This window comes from Erpetoichthys calabaricus, chromosome 2, assembly GCF_900747795.2.
Source record: "Erpetoichthys calabaricus chromosome 2, fErpCal1.3, whole genome shotgun sequence".
In the NCBI taxonomy this organism is placed as follows: domain Eukaryota; kingdom Metazoa; phylum Chordata; class Cladistia; order Polypteriformes; family Polypteridae; genus Erpetoichthys; species Erpetoichthys calabaricus.
In genome coordinates, this window is record NC_041395.2 from 177,378,877 (window position 1) to 177,398,261 (window position 19,385).

Here is a 19,385-nt window from a genome sequence, read left to right on the forward strand (position 1 = left end):
GTTTACACAGATTATTGTAGAAACGGAACACATATGAAATGCATGTGCTCCAAATAACAATCTATTATTTCCACTCTAAACTCCAGCACTTTACTCCCAGATAATCAAGGCATGAGCTGGGAGAACTTTGTGCACGTTCTGTGGCAGTGGGGGGATGGAATAGCAGGCTGCTTGCTTGCTTGTCTTTATTGGCACATTTACAGGACAAAAGACGCTGACGGAGAGGTGCGATGGGATTTAAGGTGGGCCGGATCTACGAGTTTTTTCGTAGGCTCTGGTAATACTAGTGTTAAACAAACATTTATTCCTGGCCATGGAAACAAACACTAGATTACTTGGAAGCTTTAGACAACAAAACATTACCAGCAAATTTGCTGACCATATTTCATTTATGTTATGAACTGCAGTATGTAGCATGTTGGGGATTTAGAGGAGAAAGATATTTGACCTGGTTATAGATGGAGAAATAGCAGCTTGTATACAAGGTTTTCTTTGATGATACTACCTTAGACTACAAAATAACAAATTAACAGTGTAATAGTTACAATTGTACAAATTTTACAACTCCCCTTCTTACAAATAATACAAACAAAACATCTTTGTAGGATGTCCCTAATGATGCATAACCTTGCATTTTTCAAGACAAACACACTGAAATTTCTCCTACTACATAACAAGTACCCACCTTGAACTACCTCCACTACAAAGAAATTATTAATCTGTTACCTTTCACATCATCAAGTTCAGGTGACAGTCCCCTGTTATCTGACTCTTCAGAACATTCACTCTTATCACTTTCGCTTTCGCTCTCTGGATCAGGGTTTAACACCAGACCTATAAATATGATAAATAAATTAGCTTTAATTTATAGATTCCTCTTGAACTATATAAAATAAGGACAATAAATGACTACAGAATACAATTGTAGCTATTTTTCTAACATTGGTTGCTGTTGCTTCTTTTCATCCAGATTGCAGGTTAAGGATAAGAAATGTAACCACATGCAAAACAACAGAAGGAGGAATCAGCTGTGATGCCAGTGGAGAGAGCTGGGTGGATGAAATTACCTTATTTTTTCTATATTTGAAGCCTAAAAATATTTCTTACCCCACAATGACTGGGACAGTTCATCTTCCTCATTTTGTGAAACGTTAGATACTCTCCAAACAAAACCTTTACCTTCAGTTCCTACTTCATATACACTGTAACCTTAAAGAAGAGAAGAAAAGTGTAGAACGCACTATATGCAGTACTGTACACTTATTCATAACATTACTTTCTATACAAGTTACAAATAATTAAGATATCATTCACATTTTTACTATATGGAGCAAATCCAAATAAACAAGAAAGACAAAACAGAAGCATAAAATAAAAAATAAAGTGTGAACTTCACACAGAAGATAATTAGGGAAATTACTAAGGAAATACACGATCAGGGGCATCATGTATAATGCCGTTCATAAAATTCACACTGAAACATGGCATATGGACAAAAAAATCCAGATGCATAAAACTGTGCGTACACTAAGTTCCACACACTTCTTCTTTATAAATCCAAATGAATGTGAAATTTAACGCACATGCACATGCATACGGCTGCACCCTGACTCCTCCCAGAATTTTGCATATTTTAATATTCAAATCAATACAAGTATCAACTTCCGTTCAGTTTCTTGTTAAAAGAAAAATCACGTAGAAAAAAGAAGAATTTCAGTGAGTGCGAATTGGAGGCAAGCTAAATTTACTAATTGTTGGCTTAAGCAGTGGTATAAGCAAGAAAAGGAAGTTATGGAGTGATACAGCATGGTGGAGAAACTAGAAATTTCAAGTCACACAGTTCTTGAAATAAAAAAGAAGCAGTCAGATATCAAAGTTGATGTGAAAAGGCAAGTTGCAGCCCACTGTCTGTTTATTCTGTTTCAGACAACATTACAAACACTGACCCCCATACAGATAACACAACTCCATGTGGTGGTGCTGCTGCGTCCAGCACATCTTCAGATGCTGGCTTTACACACACCTCTGCCTAGGAAATCACTGGATGATCATCTGGCTGTGTGCTGACGGACATTATTTTGGAGTCACAAAATGCAACAGTGGATACTGTAAAAGATGTGGCCAATAAACTAATGAATATAAGGGCTGTACTGTGTGATATTGACCACAATTTAAATGAATTGGTTAAAAAATAAATGCTGCATCTACTACCTGTTTTTACCTGTTTTTACATTATGCTAATTACATTCAAACAAAGTTAAATTTAGCTGATCATTCGGTGGGTCAGGTTCTTCATACCATATCTCTTCAGGTACTGGCAAGCCAAGATAGTGTTGCACATTATGCAGGACACTACATGCCTGTACAATGTGACAAGCTTTCTGTAGACTATAGAGCAGCACATTAACAGAATGGAAATGCATTCTATTTACATAAGCAAATTCATTCTCTGAAGGTGTCTTTATAGTGCAGCATTGGCTCCAAGCGATACAATTGATCGATTCTCTTCTCCTTACATGGTTATTTGAGGTGACTCACTATCTTTAGAAGAACTGCTTGCTTTTTGCCACACTAGTTGGAAAAAGCACCTGTGACTGTATGGAGCTGCCATTTCTATAGGTTCTCCAGCTATATATGAAGTAATGCCAGATCATTCTTTTGGTGATTCATCCCTGGCTGATGTACAGTGCATTCGGAAAGTATTCACAGCGCATCACTTTTTCCACATTTTGTTATGTTACAGCCTTATTCCAAAATGGATTAAATTCATTTTTTCCCTCAGAATTCTACACACAACACACCATAATGACAACGTGAAAAAAGTTTGAGATTTTTGCAAATTTATTAAAAATAAAAAAAATTGAGAAAGCACATGTACATAAGTATTCACAGCCTTTGCCATGAAGCTCAAAATTGAGCTCAGTTGCATTCTGTTTCCCCTGATCATCCTTGAGATGTTTCTGCAGCTTAATTGAAGTCCACCTGTGGTAAATTCAGTTGATTGGACATGATTTGGAAAGGCACACACCTGTCTATATAAGGTCCCACAGTTGACAGTTCATGTCAGAGCACAAACCAATCATGAAGTCAAAGGAATTGTCTGTAAACCTCCGAGACAGGATTGTCTTGAGTCAGAAATCTGGGGAAGGTTACAGAAAAATTTCTGCTGCTTTGAAGGTCTCAATGAGCACAGTGGCCTCCATCATCCATAAGTGGAAGAAGTTCGAAACCACCAGGACTCTTCCCAGAGCTGGCTGGCCATCTAAACTGAGCGATCGGGGGAGAAGGGCCTTAGTCAGGGAGGTGACCAAGAACCCGATGGTCACTCTGTCAGAGCTCCAGAGGTCCTCTGTGGAGAGAGGAGAATCTTCCAGAAGGACAACCATCTCTGCAGCAATTCACCAATCAGGCCTGTATGGTAGAGTGGCCAGATGGAAGCCACTCCTTAGTAAAAGGCACATGGCAGCCCGCCTGGAGTTTGCCAAAAGGCACCTGAAGGACTCTCAGACCATGAGAAAGAAAATTCTCTGGTCTGATGAGACAAAGATTGAACTCTTTGGTGTGAATGCCAGGAGTCACGTTTGGAGGAAACCAGGCATTGCTCATCACCAGGCCAATACCATCCCTACAGTGAAGCATGGTGGTGGCAGCATCATGCTGTGGGGATGTTTTTCAGCGGCAGGGACTGGAAGACTAGTCAGGATAAAGGGAAAGATAACTGCAGCAATGTACAGAGACATCCTGGATGAAAACCTGCTCCACAGCACTCTTGACCTCAGACTGGGGCGACGGTTCATCTTTCAGCAGGACAACGACCCTAAGCAAACAGCCAAGATATCAAAGGAGTGGCTTCAGGACAACTCTGTGAATGTCCTTGAGTGGCCCAGCCAGAGCCCAGACTTGAATCCGATTGAAATATCTCTGGAGAGATCTTAAAATGGCTGTGCACCGACGCTTCCCATCCAACCTGATGGAGCTTGAGAGGTGCTGCAAAGAGGAATGGGCGAAACTGGCCAAGGATAGGTGTGCCAAGCTTGTGGAATCATATTCAAAAAGACTTGAGGCTGAAATTGCTGCCAAAGGTGCATCGACAAAGTATTGAGTAAAGGCTGTGAATATAGTTAGGTCCATAAATATTTGGACAGACAACTTTTTTCTAATTTTGGTTCTGTACATCTGTGATCCCCAACCTTTTTGACAGCAAGGACCACTTTATTAGATGCAAATTTTTCCACGGACTAGTCGGGGGGTGGGGGGCAGTTTTATACACAATTTACATAACATTTCTATTATTATTAAAGTTATTAAGCAGTTCGCATACGTTTGCAATCTGAGATTTTTCTTCTTTTTTTGCATATAACAAAGACATATGCTTTACATTTGCCAATCCAACAGATTGCCCATCACAAACATTAACACTGCAATCTTTTTTTCGTGTCTGCCGTTTCTATAGGAGGGTGACAATGAGTTAAATTCCAATGGATGTTTTTCAAATGTTGACAAGCAATAAGCAAAAGGAATCAATGAAAACCACAGACAACAAAAACAGCAAAAAAAAAAAAAAAAAAACAGTACGAGGAAAGTTCGAAGAAAGAGATTTTTTTACAATGTTTCTGTTTGGGGATCGTTGTGCAAACGTGCACAACTGAGCTGCGACCACAGATCTAACTGCTCTGTGGATGATTCATTCAAGCATTTCAAGGTCACTTCGTTGTAATGAAAGCATCTGTTGAATGTACTTCGTAGTAACGTGATTTCTATAGACTCATGTCACATGGGGAAACTGTCGGGACCATAAAAATACTTTGTTGTAATAGTCTCTCACCTCGGTCTCTCTCCTCTCTCTGCACCGCTGCAAAGCCCCGCCCGCCAAGCGTTCTGAAAAGTCTGAGTGAGTCGCCGTTGCCGGCAGTTCTCTCGCGGCCCGGCTGTCAGACAGCTGCGGACCGGTAGTGGGCCGCGGACCGGGGGTTGGGGACCCCTGCTGTACATTACCACAATGAATTTTAAATGAAACAACTCAGATGCAGTTAAAGTGCAGACTTTCAGCTTTAATTCAGTGGGGTGAAAAAAATGATTGCATAAAAATGTGACGCAACTAAAGCATTTTTTTAACACAATCCCTTCATTTCTGGGGCTCAAAAGTAATTGGACAATTGACTCAAAGGCTATTTCATGGGAAGGTGTGGGCAAGTCCATCATTATGTCATTATCAATTAAGCAGATAAAAGGCCTGGAGTTGATTTGAGTTGCGGTGCTTGCATGTGGGAGATTTTGCTGTGAACAGACAATATGCGGTCAAAGGAGCTCTCCATGCAGCTGAAAGAAGCCATCCTTCAGCTGCGAAAACAGAAAACATCCATCCGAGAAATTGCTACAATATTACGAGTGGCAAAATCTACAGTTTGGTACATCCTGAGAAAGAAAGCAAGCACTGGTGAACTCAGCAACGCAAAAAGACCTGGATGTCCACAGAAGACAACAGTGGTGGATGATTGCAGAATCATTTCCATGGTGAAGAGAAACCCCTTCACAACAGCCAACCAAGTGAACAACACTCTCTAGGGGGTAGGTGTATCGATATCCAAGTCTACCATAAAGAGAAGACTGCATGAAAGTAAATACAGAGGGTGCACTGCAAAGTGCAAGCCACTCATAAGCCTCAAAAATAGAAAGGCTAGATTGGACTTTGCTAAAGAACATCTAAAAAAGCCAGCACAGTTCTGGAAAAACATTCTTTCAACAGATGAAACCAAGATCAACCTCTTCCAGAATGATGGCAAGAAAAAAGTATGGAGAAGGCGTGGAACAGCTCATTATCCAAAGCATACCACATCATCTGTAAAACACGGTGGAGGCAGTGTGATGGCTTGGGCGTGCATGGCTGCCAGTGGCACTGGGACACTAGTGTTTATTGATGATGTGACACAGGACAGAAGCAGCCAAATGAATTGTGAGGTGTTCAGAGACATACTGTCTGCTCAAATCCAGCTAAATGTAGTCAAATTGATTGGGCGGTGTTTCATGATACAGATGGACAATGACCCAAAACATACAGCCAAAGCAACCCAGGAGTTTATTAAAGCAAAGAAGTGGAAAATTCTTGAATGGCCAAGTCAGTCACTTGATCTTAACCCAATTGAGCATGCATTTCACTTGTTGAAGACTAAACTTCAGACAGAAAGGCTCACAAACAAACAGCAACTGAAAGCTGCTGCAGTAAAGGCCTGGCAGAGCATTAAAAAGGAGGTAACCCAGCATCTGGTGATGTCCATGAGTTCAAGACTTCAGGCTGTCATTGCCAGCAAAGGGTTTTCAAACAAGTATTAGAAATGAACATTTTATTTCAAGTTATTTAATTTGTCCAATTACTTTTGAGCCCCTGAAATGAAGGGATTGTGTTACAAAAATGCTTTAGTTGCCTCACATTTTTATTCAATCGTTTTGTTCACCTCACTGAATTAGCGCTGAATGTCTGCACTTCAACTGCATCTGAGTTGTTTCATTTAAAATTCATTGTGGTAATGTACAGAACCTAAATTAGAACAAAGTTGTCTCTGTCCAAATATTTATGGACCTAACTGTACTTATGTACATGTGATTTCTCAGTTTTTTTATTTTTAATAAATTTGCAAAAACCTCAAGTAAACTTTTTTCACGTTGTCATTATGGGGTGTTGTGTGTAGAATTCTGAGGAAAAAAATGAATTTAATCCATTTTGGAATAAGGCTGTAACATAACAAAATGTGGAAAAAGTGATGCGCTGTGAATACTTTCCGGATGCATTGTAACTTGTCCAGTGCTGTAGCAATAACAATAAGGCGTGCAGCTGATCGCTCCGAATTGTGCTTTGATGTTTCACAGTTCAACCAGAGTGTAAGGAAATCTTATAAATCTGGATGACAAGTGGATAAGACCATCCTATACAGCTGGCATGGCATGACTCAGTGATGTTTGTGAAATATCTGAACAGTCAGCAAGCTCATGTTGAAAAGCTCCTGTGGTTAAAAACCCACAAGTGGACAGGACCTTCAAAGGAGCAGGTACAGCACAATTTCTCAAAGTCGGCCTTTGTAAAGCCAGCACCAGTTCAGCAAAAAGCTCCAAGAGGATAACTCTTGGAAATCAAAATCGACTTAGAAGCCAGTCATTTTCATCATCTATAAATATGCACACTCTTCTAATTCTTCCATTTGCAATGTCTTCTAACAATGCTAATGCAGCTTTGGTAGTTGAAATAGTTTAGCCATTCCATGAACCATTATATTCTAACAAATGATTACAATCAAGTGACTGAAATTTGTAAATGATATGCAATTAATTTCGGTGTATTTGATAAATCCTGCATCATTGATGCAAATATGAAAAAGAAAGGTAAATGACACAGAAACAGTAGCACTGCTTTCACAATTGGAGCCGCAAGTTTGCAAAACTGAGCAGAAACATGTGTACGTAAGGTAGTTGGCTACTGTGAAAATGTGCGTGGCTTTACGCCACGTTTACTTTTTATACATCTCAAAGTGTGAAGGAACGGGTGTATGCAACATTTTTGTGCATATGCACCATTTATACATGAGGCCCCAGATCCTTGGAACTTTAAGACAGAAATGCTAACTATTGTGTTTCCATCCTCTAAGCCTTTTCATCTTTATATTAAAGATTTTAAACAATCATTAACTTTTAAAGCCATAGGTTTTGAATAACCTGCCTTTTATTTTGGCTTTTGCTGGATGACTGTTGTCCCCTGCATCATCACTCAGGAACTCATCTTCATCCTCCTCAGTTTCCTCATCTGGGTAATGCATGGAGATCACTGTGCCTTCTTGAAGTTTAATATTTGGACCCACAACTACCTACAAAATTAGAAAAACACTAAATATCACCAATTTCTAAAGTATATTTTCATCACGTACAAATGGAAAGTGTGAAAACATTTTTGTTTATTTCTACCTTAACAGCATGGTACAAATAAATATAAAATTAGATTTATTTTACCTCTATATAATGTAACACATATCAAAAACGTGAAAGCTACACACTTTAATAAGTAAATACTAAATAACAAGATGAAAAACATTTAACTATACACATCACTAAAAACCAGCAACTATAAATTACCCCTGGTGTGACTAACTGCTCTATCAGTAAAACATTCCATTTCAATTGCATTAACACTAGAATCCCTGAAGCCTACAAAAAAGTCGTAATCCCGGGCCACCTTAAATTGTTTCGCACCTCCTCATCAGCGTCTTTGCTTTACATATTTGTCAATCAGCACAAGCAGCAATCTGCCTGCTATCCTATCAACCCCCAACCCCAACCATACCCAACCCCCCACTGATGCAGCTGAATTTCTCCAACTTCAATCGGTTTATCTGGGTGTGAGGTGCCTGGAGTTGAATAGAGTAAATAATATATCTTTATTTGGAATACATGCATTTCTTGTGTGTTGCATGTCTACAACAATCTGGGTAAATGTAGGATGACAGGACAGTAGGCTGCTTGTGCTGATTAACATATTTGCAAAACAAAGACACTGTTGGAGAGGTGCAAAGGAATTTAAGGTGGCCCGGCGTTATGATTTTCTTCGTAGGCTTCAGAAATGCTAGTATTAATTATTATTACTTAATAATAAAACGTGTACATCTCATTTCTTATGCAATGCATCTCAAAGTAGAGTCAACTTTGGGCAAAAAGAAGCTTTCAAGATTAAGCACATATCAGATAAAAAAATTTTGACCTTCCTTGGAAGTCAATTAGAACCTTGTCTAGATTAAGTCATTTCTCAAAATAGGATAGATGAAAGTTACTACAGCCAATCATCCAATCCAGTAAAAACACAATGTTATCACTGATGGACTTGCAGCTGGTTTGGAGTGGTTAAATTGTGCATTTCAACATATCTCAAAATAGGATTTTGGACTAAACCTTTGGACTTAGAAGGCTGATTAGAGGAAACTGCAAAGTGCCATGCACCATAATAAAGATAAATTAAATGATTACTATTATAATACACCTCAGATGCACACGAAATAATGATAAAAATACATATATCAGAAGCGTATTACACAAAGCACATGTATACAGAGAATAACTAATTGCAGAATTGTTAATGTTTGTATTACTGAATGCTCTCAACTTGGTAAAACTGCATTAGAAATTAAGCATTACACATTTTGACTTTAAGAATAGTATTCGAATGCTCGTAAGATGTACAGACTTCAACAAATTTGTTGGTACCCCTCCACTGAAAAAAGAACCACCCCAAATTGCCTTTGAGGTAACTTGAAACTGACAAAAGCAGATGGCACCTATTATTGTTTATTTAACAAAAATCTGACTTTGTTTTAGAGTTTTGATTCAAAGGAATATTTCAAATAACAACACAAAAGAAAATGGCAAAGACAAATTAACCTAATATTTTGTTGCACAACCTTGTATGTCTGTAGTAGTAGGGTGTTGCACCATGTTAGCCATAATAGATGCAATGAGATATCAATCATATGACACCTTTTATTGGCCTGAATATTGTAATCTGTTCAGCTAGCTAGTAAAGGGTATCATTTTGCTTGACTTCTTGTTGCACAACCTTTAGAGGCAATCGCTGCAAACAAGCAATTCCTACAGTTCTCAAGGAGATATCTGCACTTGTCAAACAGGTAGTTTGGCCCACTCTTCCTAAGCAAACTGTTCCAGCTCTGTCAGGTTTGAAGGGAGGCTTCTCTTGACTGCATGTTTCAATTCTTTCCATAAATGTTCGATAGGAAATAAATCATGGCTCATAAAAGGCCACTCCAGAATTGTCCAAGGTCTTTTTTTCTTAGCCATCTTGTTCTTGTTTTTAGCTGTGTGCTTTGGGTCTTTATCCTGTTTAAGGATCCATGACCTGTGACTTAAACTGAGCTTTCTGACACTGGGCAGTGCATTCATTACTGAATGCCTTGATAGTTTTAAGATTTCATTGGTTCCTGCACAGACTTAACGCACCCCATGCCAGGTGCAGCAAAGTAGCCCCAAAACATAGCAAAGTCTCCTTCATGTCTCACACTAGGTATAATGTTCTTTGCTTTGAAAGCTTCATTTTTTCATCTGTGGACATAGAGCTGACGTGACTTGCCAAAAAGCTCCAGTTTTGTCCATTTGTCAAAAAGACGCACTGTGGTTTATGAATATGCATTACAGCAAATTCTAGTCTGGATTTGCTTTTCTTTCAACAATGGAGTCCTCTTCCACTAAACTCACTGTCACTCAAAAAGTGATGGATAGTGCGATCAGACACTAAAGGATCCTAGACCTTGGAGTTCAGCTTGTATCTCTTTCAAAGTTTTCCTTGGCTTTTTGTCTGCCATTCTCACTATCCTTCTGCCCAATGTGGGGTCTATTTTTCTCTTTCAGCCACATCCAGCCTCTGGCCACAGTCTATGGACATTAAACTTCTTAATAATATTTGCAACTGTTGGCATAAGAACATTAAGCTGCTTCACGACAGTCAAGTAACCTTAGCCTTTAACATGCTTCTCTATAATTATCTTCCTGATCTCCTTAGACAGTTCTTTCTTTTGCTTTCTCTGGTCCATATTCAGTGTGGGGCACATGAGGTTACTAAAAATCAGAGTGACTACTTTTCTTCATTTAAATAGGCTGAATAACTGGTTACATGAATGGAGACGTGTGATTCTGATTAAAGGAAACAGCTAACTTGAAAAATCAGTCTAATCCTATTTTTTATGATGTTTTCTAGGGATACCAACAAATATGTCCAGGCCAATTTAGAATTGCTTTGTAGAATAAGCAATATTTTATCTCTTTTCATACTTGCTTTGCTTTACTCAATGACATATCATGCAGGTATACATGGAACAAATGCTTTTCATTTAATCGCTCTTCAGGAGATTTACAGCACTTTTTCAATGAGATGTATGGGTTCCAACAAATATGTCCACATCTATAAGTCAATATAACACCAGTGTCGGAACAAATAACAACAAAATACATCATCTATCATTTTGTTATAAGCAAACCATTTGCTTAAGATTGAGAGGGGTCACAGGACCCCTTTAAAATAAGCTTTAAAATCCACAAAAAATCACAGTGCTATGAACTTTTATTTATAAAAACTGCTGTTATATTAATAAAAAGAATCTATGTACATTAGTAATATTCACCAAAAGTGTATTTTTCAGTCATTTTTTATTCTTTCTGCTATTTTCACAAAATTACAAGTTTATAGTCCTACAATAAATATAATAGCGTATTCTCACAAGGACTCACCTAGCCAAAAGTTCTGATAATGAACCTGTGTGTGTTCATTGTAGATGTATGATATGAACTGTAACTGAACACTGCTGTAGAAATTGATGGGATACTTAAAAACTACTCTCCCTATTAAAAAACATGTAAGAAATTAGACACCATTTCCGCATTATATAAAATCTTATTAGAGTCCCTTCCTTTCAAAGATCCAAGATGACATTGGGAAAAAGATCTCTTAATCAATATATCAGAAAAGGAGTAGAAGGTAGCATTGCAGAGAATTCACTCGAGCTCCATATGCGCAAAGCATAGAATTATTCAACTAAAATTTATATATCGAGCTCATCTGTCTCGCTTAAAACTGTCCAAAATGTTTCCAGGGCAAGATCCAACCTGCGAACGCTGCAACCAAGCTCCTGCCTCACTGGGTCACATGTTTTGGGCCTGCACCAAACTACCATCATTTTGGACCAAAATTTTTAAGTGCCTTTCAGACAGCCTTGGGGTCACAATCCCTCCTAACCCATTAACAGCTGTGTTCGGTGTTCTTCCAGACAGACTTGAAGTGGAGAAGGACAAGCAAACGGTGATTGCATTCACTACACTTTTGGCATGCAGACTTATTTTGTTAAATTGGAAGAATCCTAACTCTCCTCTGATAAGTCAGTGGGAAACCGATGTTTTATATTATTTGAAATTGGAAAAAATCAAATTCTCAGTTAGAGGATCTGTACAGAATTTTTTCAAAACCTGGCAGGATCTAATCAATATTATTTTAGAATAAGAGAAATAACTATTACCGCATTTATTTTCCTTCTCCATTTTTTATTTACCTATATATATTTCTTCCTTTCTTTTGTTTATTGTTGCCTTATTAAAAAGCCCTAAGCAATTCTCCTTTGGCTAAGCGCTCCTTTTCAGGGGTGAGTTTTGATTTGTCTTCAATTTTTTTTCTTTTTGTTATAAATTGATCTATTTGTATGGAATGATTACAATAAAATTAATAAATAAAATTTAAAAAAAAAAACATGTGAGATGGATGAGGTTTTTGATTAGTTGTAACAAACTGATATTGTTACCTATTAGGACATGATTTAATCTTCAGTCAAAAAGTGGTGAACAAACTGCAATATAATGAAACCTTTACAGTAATTACAATGTATATTATACTGAAAATATTTTTAAAAAAGAAAAAACACTTTATTATCATATCATGGCCCAAGTAAGGGTATAAATTCATACTAAGGGGTAATGGTCTACTTTACAGCACTGCAAATGAAAAAGGGAAAAATGAGTGAAGCAAAATGGACAAAAAAATTCCTTAGTTAAAAATATAAAAATAGAAAGAAAACATATCTTTTAACTTAACAGTCATAACAATCCAACAACAGATTGAAAATAGAACAAAATATTAACATTTTTCTGAGCTAAATAAATAATTCAAAGATCTAAACGAATTAAGGTAATGGTTAACTTGCACTTTGAGCAAGTTTAAATATTTTTGAAAAAAGAATGGGCAAACAGTGTCAAATCTTCCTATCGAACAGAACATAATTACAAATTAGACTGTGAACTCAAGTAAAAAATGTTTTCGCCAAGCTGGATTAATTGTTTGTATACATATCTAATTTTTCTTTTTCTTTTTTTACTTAAAATCTCCTTTAATTTATTTTGGCTTGTGTGTAACAATTTGCAAAAAAAGAAACTAAAATTCAGTTGTATTTGTCCCAAATAAAAGCTGCCCAGTTAAAATGTGATCATTCTAAAAAGGGGTACAGAATGTAGAGGAGCCTTTTCATAAGCATAGAATGCAACTAAAAATATATCTTCCATGCAAATAGCTATAATGCATATTCTGACAAAATGATTTCATGCTTCCCCGCTATTTTACGGTATACTTTACTAAAGATGGCCTCATGTGTAAAATGACAATTATTAAGAGATCAGAGACTCACATTGAATGCCAGGACACAATGCTTTTCCAAGACTACCCCCACCTTCACCTCCACATTGTCACACAGAATGGACCGTGTAATTTGGGAGTTATTAGCAATGCAAACATTATTCCAGATATAGGCTCTGTCCAAAATCACATTATCACCTGCCAAAGAGAAAAAGGTTATTATTTAGAAAACACTTTAAGGACTGCTTCAGCATAATAAAGAGTGTTATATTTTACAAGAGTGCAAAACAACACTTTGCAAATGATTTTTGATGTATGTTAAAAATTTCCAGATCCTATTCAGACCCGGCAATTAAAGGGAAACATACCAATATTGCAGTTTTTCCCAATCACACTGTTTGATATGCGGCAGTTGGAGCCAATGACAGTACCCTGGCCAATCAACACATTCTCTTCCATTTGGCTGCCATGACCAAGGCTGACTCCTTCCCCACGATAGACATTATGGCGTGAGTGAGTACAAGCCTCTCCTTCTTGATCTGTGAAGTTCATTTCTGGGGTGAGTGGGTACACCCACCGACGCACAATATCAGCAGACACAGCATCATACATGAGTAAGTTGGAGACTCTGGCTCCATATTCATCCCCAGAAACATAAAGGTGAATCTGATTTCCAAGGATCTAAAAAAGGAGTGAAAAACATAATAATCACAAAAATGAACAAGGAAACCAGCATTGGTGTTTAGCTTTTCAATATAAAGTTGAATGAAAAGATGGTCAAAAATCAAAAATGACTGTAATATAATGCAGTACATGTATGGAATTGATCTGCTTCTAACAAAAGCCTCATTCCTCACTCACCTATGAATTCCCTAACAAGCCATGCAAGTAGATGGGCAAATATTTCTATAAACTACACAAACCAAGAAGTACTAAATATGGATGAAAATATAAAAAGATGAATGGCCCTAATGTAATTAAAGAGTTAAAAACAGAGATTAAGAGTATGGATTTGTGTAAATATCTGCTCCCATATTATGTGACACTAAAACATCTGTTAGTGTTAATACCAACAGCTCAGAGGGCAGGTGGTAAAGAAATGCATAATGAAAAAGGTAAACAGACCCACATAATTGTTTTATTTAGTACATCTGGTTTGAACTATACTACTATTGCTGAGAAATCCCTGTACAGAAAAAGAAGTGCACTATAGTGGATAAAATGTAATCCTTTTGGAAATAAGTGTTTAAACTAGATTTTTTAAAATGAAAATCATTATCTAGAATAGTTTAATAGGAATCATCTACTATTGCAAAGTGTCATGTGGCTCCTTGCTAATCTCATATATATTTCTCTTCTGGTTCGTCCTGCTTCCACTTCAAAACCGGTCCCGCCCACACGGCATTTCTCGATTCCTATTTGTCCTCTTCCAAACCCTTCCCCACACTGCCTGCAGCTCCTCTTCAAAACCGGTCCCGCCCACACGCAGCCGACATGGCATTTCTCGATTCCTATTCGTCCTCTTCCATGTCATGCACTATACTGGCCTGCTGAGCGTAATATATCCAACAAGTACTCGAGGTGCTGCCACAACGGTAAAGTAGCTTTACCACCTTTGCGGGAGCCACCTGTGTCTTTACAACAGCTTCTTACACAGCAAACATCAGAAGCTAAAAATTATCGTGAAAACATTCGAGAATACAACTCTTCCCTAGCGTTTGCTTCCATGGGTGCAGAGATAACTTAACCTCCTGGCCACGGACCATACTGTTTTAAAATACACCAGCAAATTTATCACCAAATCTCTCCACTATATGGTAACACTTCTACCTCTCCAGGATATGGACAGTTGTATGTTTTTGACATAGCGCAAGCTACTGAAGTACGCTTACAAAATAAAGCAAACTCTGCATGCAGCAAAAATTAACTTCTCCAGCTAGATTCCATGCTCAGAACCATCAACCCCTTCGCTAAATCATACAAACACATGCATGAAATTGCTCAGTCCAATCCAACAGCATCTGTATGAACAGTTTTCAAGGAAAACCCTAGGCAGGACAATACAATGCCCCGACATGTCACACCGATGTTGCAGCGATTTTCGTCAGAGAAGATGGTGAACCGCTTGCCAAAAGGGAAATTTGCATCTATTCCATAGGCAACTCCTGTAAACAGATTTCCACGCTCAATACAAATTACGATCCTATGGTTTACCCACTTTTATTCCCTTACGGAGACATTGACTGGCACAAAGATTTACAACATGTTCCCAATAAAGCGAATAAGGCTTACTTAATGCCAATTTTTTGTGTACAGATTAGCAATGAGGAATACATTTAGTATTTTGCACTCCAGTGGCAAACTATTCCAACAGTACGTCGTAGATGCGTATGTTAAAACAGAGGGCGTGCGTCTCAGCTATCTCAGATTACATCAACAAGATCTGCGCGTGGAACAATACAAAGGACTATCAGACGCACTGCATGCAAATGCTGAAAATAACAACGTACGTGTAGACAAAATGATAATATTACCAGGAATAATATTACCATTTCCAGGAAGTCCAAGATACATGCAACAAGACTATCAGGATGCCATGGCCATAGTACGTAAATTCGAAAAAGCCCGATTTATTTATCACTTTCATATGTTATCCTGCTTGGCCGGAAATTCTACATCCACACTGCGTCTTTCAAGAAGTATTTATTTTTTCTTGATTTCTGAATTCCTTTCTCACCATTTTCCGCTCCTATTCTTACACCGCCGTATGCTATAGCGGGCTTCGGCTAGTTTATAATTAATTAGACTAGATTTACAATAATTTTATAGGGCTGTTTTGAAAGAGAAAAAAAAACTGTCCCACTGGACCACACACCCAACTGGTCAATGGTGTATTCATTTTTATAACAGGAAGCTGCGATTTTTGTTTAATACAGTGTCTCATGAAATAGGGAACAGTATATGCATTTGCATGGCTACATACAGTATATCAACCACATAAAGAAAAAAAATTAACACATTATAAAAAGAGGCAATATGGTTGAAAGGTACCAGTTAAATTTTTTACATGCCAAGGTTATCATAGAGAGGAAAAAAAGAAAATGGAAGAGGGAAAATTAAAACATAACACCTACCTCTTCATTAACTAGTAATCCTCGGACAAAGTCATTTCTGGTCTGGTAGTCAAAATTATCAGTAAACAGCTGGGCAACCTAAAAAAAATCTATGTTATGAACATTTTTATTGGAATAAATGAGATAACCGAAGAAAACAACTTGTAGCCTATTATTTCACTCAGCTAAAGTGATGCTATTCTGGGTAGTGTAAATATCAATTTTAATCATATCAATGCAACATAACGGTTCTGCATATGTACACTGGACCATACTGAAAACATCACACATGCATTGGCAGAACCGCACATCAGCAACATAAATTAAAACTTAAACCCACCTGTGGAGAACAGATACTGATGTGGCAGTCAAGAAGATCATGACGAATTTCAATCTCTTGGCTTCCACTGTGGAAAATGTTCTAAAATTGAGGACACAGCAGAAGAAAACAAGTCAGCTGAAATCCAAGGGCCAGTACAGTGGCTATAGTGCAATTTTAGCCCTAGTATATACAGAAACACAAGAGAGCCAAGTAAAATAATTAGCAATAGCAAAAGATGCAAACAGCTTAACATGGTACAGATATTCATATAACATATGATATATTTACTACAAATGTAACTCTTAATTGAATGCTTACCATTGGAAATTTAAGCTTTTTCAGACCATGTGTCTTCTGATAGTGAAGAACCCGTTTGGTCTTGCTGTCTACAGCAATGATGGTATCATCTTCTTGACATCGAGACTTATGACCTGGAGCAGACTCCTTGAAGATCATTGTCATAACGGAGACATTCTTTTCATTTTTTCGTCGTGTCCTACAAGACCGAGGGGAGTCAATTGGGTATAAAGAAAGACTATACAAAATCTGACAAACAAGAGGAAACAGTTACGTCCACCAGGCTCATTTGTTTAACGAATAGCTAAGTGATCATAATATTTCATCCAGAGACTTCTTAAAGATTGTCAAGGTTTCTGCTTCAACTGAATGTAGTTTGTTCCAAATTCCCATAACTCTTTGAGAAAAAAAGTAATTCCTGGCTTAAGTCCTAAATGTACCTCTCCTTAATTTTCTCTGGTGTTCTCGAGTTCATGATTCATCTTTACATTAGAAGAATTCTGCTGGACCTACTTTATCAGTGCCTTTTAGAATTTTAAAGACCTGGGCCCATTTTAGCAAGTATCTCAAAATTACTTTAAGGAATTGCACTAAAACACACTAAGATAAGACTTTGTGCTACATAAGAAGTATTTAGGAAGTGTCCTACACTTATTCCCAGCTAGAAGTGAGAGTTCATGTTTGATAATAAAAGATGTCATGACTTCAGATAGATAGATAGCACAACACCTGTGATACAAATTGTTACTCATGATGGTGTTTTGTATTTTTCGTATACTGAAACTAAGCTACACCACAAATATAACAATAATATTCAAAGCAGCAGAAGAAGAAGAAGTAGAAGGAAACATAGTAAGGTAGGATATTTCTGTAAGCTGCAAGTAAAAGTTGCCATACTGCAAAAACATCAAGAATAATACTGTAATGAAGACCAACATACACACACCGACCGAATGACAGATGAGCACAAAATTAGGCGTGTTTATTTAACAATAAATTCTCTAGATAATGTTCCTGCATTGTGCCCAATGCTTGCTGTGATAGGCACCAGCTTCCCCACGACCCTGCTCAGGATAAAGTGATTTTAAAAAATGGATGGATAATCCTCAGCCTTATCTTCAGATGAATCACCTTTTTGCTGTTTATAGCTACAGGAAACACCTCGTAAAGTAACAGTTACAGAAACTAGCTACTACTATTCTTGCCCTGTTTTTGAATTTGCATCAGTTCTTCCAGTGTCCTGGTCGTCTTCCACTTTACCATACCCTGCCTCTCTCCATAACCCCTCCTTATCTTCTTTGATGCTCTATGTATCCAAAGCCCTAAGACACTCCACCTGTCTTTGGAAACCCTCCTGGGCTTGCAAGATGTAAGAGGAATGTTCCAGGGATTAGTGGAATGCACAAATTGGTGTACCTCTTAGTCAATTCACTGTCAATTACCCGATCTGCACCCATTATCTTCAGGATAACATGCTCATCACAACAATACAGTTTGTATCTTTTTTGTTTTAACACTTGTGATACCGCTTGCAATTCACATATGTGTGCTCATCCACACTTGGGGTAATGATATTTACATGCGTACTGATTTTCATGAATCTAGCTTGTGTTATTTTTTTATATTGATCTAGCAATTTTAAAAATAGATTCCTACCAGAAATACATATATAAATATTTATTTCTAAAATTGTGTCCCCAAAACATGAGTAAATACAGAAAAAAATCCAGATACAAGTCAAGCAATTTTTTGAAAAAATTCAGGCCATAAACCAAATCTTTATTTATTTAATTTCCTCCTCCTTCATGAAAACTGCTTAAACTGTTCATTACATAAGGGAATGGACTAAGTATAAATTCTTATGTTATGGTATACATCACACTGTGACTGTGTGCTATCAAATGAAACGAAATGCAGCACAGCCACTATTATCTTAAACTCGGTTTAAATATCTGGTATTATACTCTGAATCACTTCCTTAGTGCAGCAAAGAAGTACTGCAAAAACCAATTGACAACAATGCATAAATGGTTAATTTTGTCAGGAAAATAGTGTCTTTTTCTGTAATACAACACAAAATATATACAATTTAACACTCACAACGGGGTTAAAATGCTGCTATATCCTTCAAGTAGTTACTACAACTACTGTATTATTTACATAAACAAGTATTGGCATTCATAAATATTAAAATAAAATGCAACGCTTGAATTTAATATGTGGTAGTGATGGAGAATCCCCCACAAAAATGTAACAGCAAATGGGGGTTTATAATCTTATGGGGATTAACATAGGGTTCATAAAGAATGATATCATCATGAACTATTTAATTTATTTTAGCATGTGCACATTTTAAATTTATTCTTTGACATTTCCTGTTCAGTAACTGAAAAATACTGCCTAAACCCCATACTAAATATAAAAATTCAACCATTTGTATGTTGAATAAGTGACTTCAAAGATAATTCTGGATGTTTCCATTTAAACAAACTATTTA

General features: G+C 37.3%; 1 protein-coding gene across 1 annotated transcript in view; it reads right to left on the reverse strand.

Annotated features, from left to right (window-relative positions):
* The window catches only part of eif2b5 (eukaryotic translation initiation factor 2B, subunit 5 epsilon), a 74,300-nt gene that overhangs the window by 30,347 nt on the left and 24,568 nt on the right, over positions 1 to 19,385 (reverse strand). The window contains exons 4-11 of the mRNA XM_028794832.2: positions 16,910 to 17,087; positions 16,610 to 16,690; positions 16,291 to 16,368; positions 13,525 to 13,837; positions 13,209 to 13,354; positions 7,709 to 7,853; positions 1,108 to 1,209; positions 727 to 834 (exon numbers count right to left, since the gene is read on the reverse strand). Coding sequence (XP_028650665.1) covers positions 727 to 834; positions 1,108 to 1,209; positions 7,709 to 7,853; positions 13,209 to 13,354; positions 13,525 to 13,837; positions 16,291 to 16,368; positions 16,610 to 16,690; positions 16,910 to 17,087 — 1,151 coding nt within the window. The remainder of the gene's footprint in view (positions 1 to 726; positions 835 to 1,107; positions 1,210 to 7,708; positions 7,854 to 13,208; positions 13,355 to 13,524; positions 13,838 to 16,290; positions 16,369 to 16,609; positions 16,691 to 16,909; positions 17,088 to 19,385) is intronic.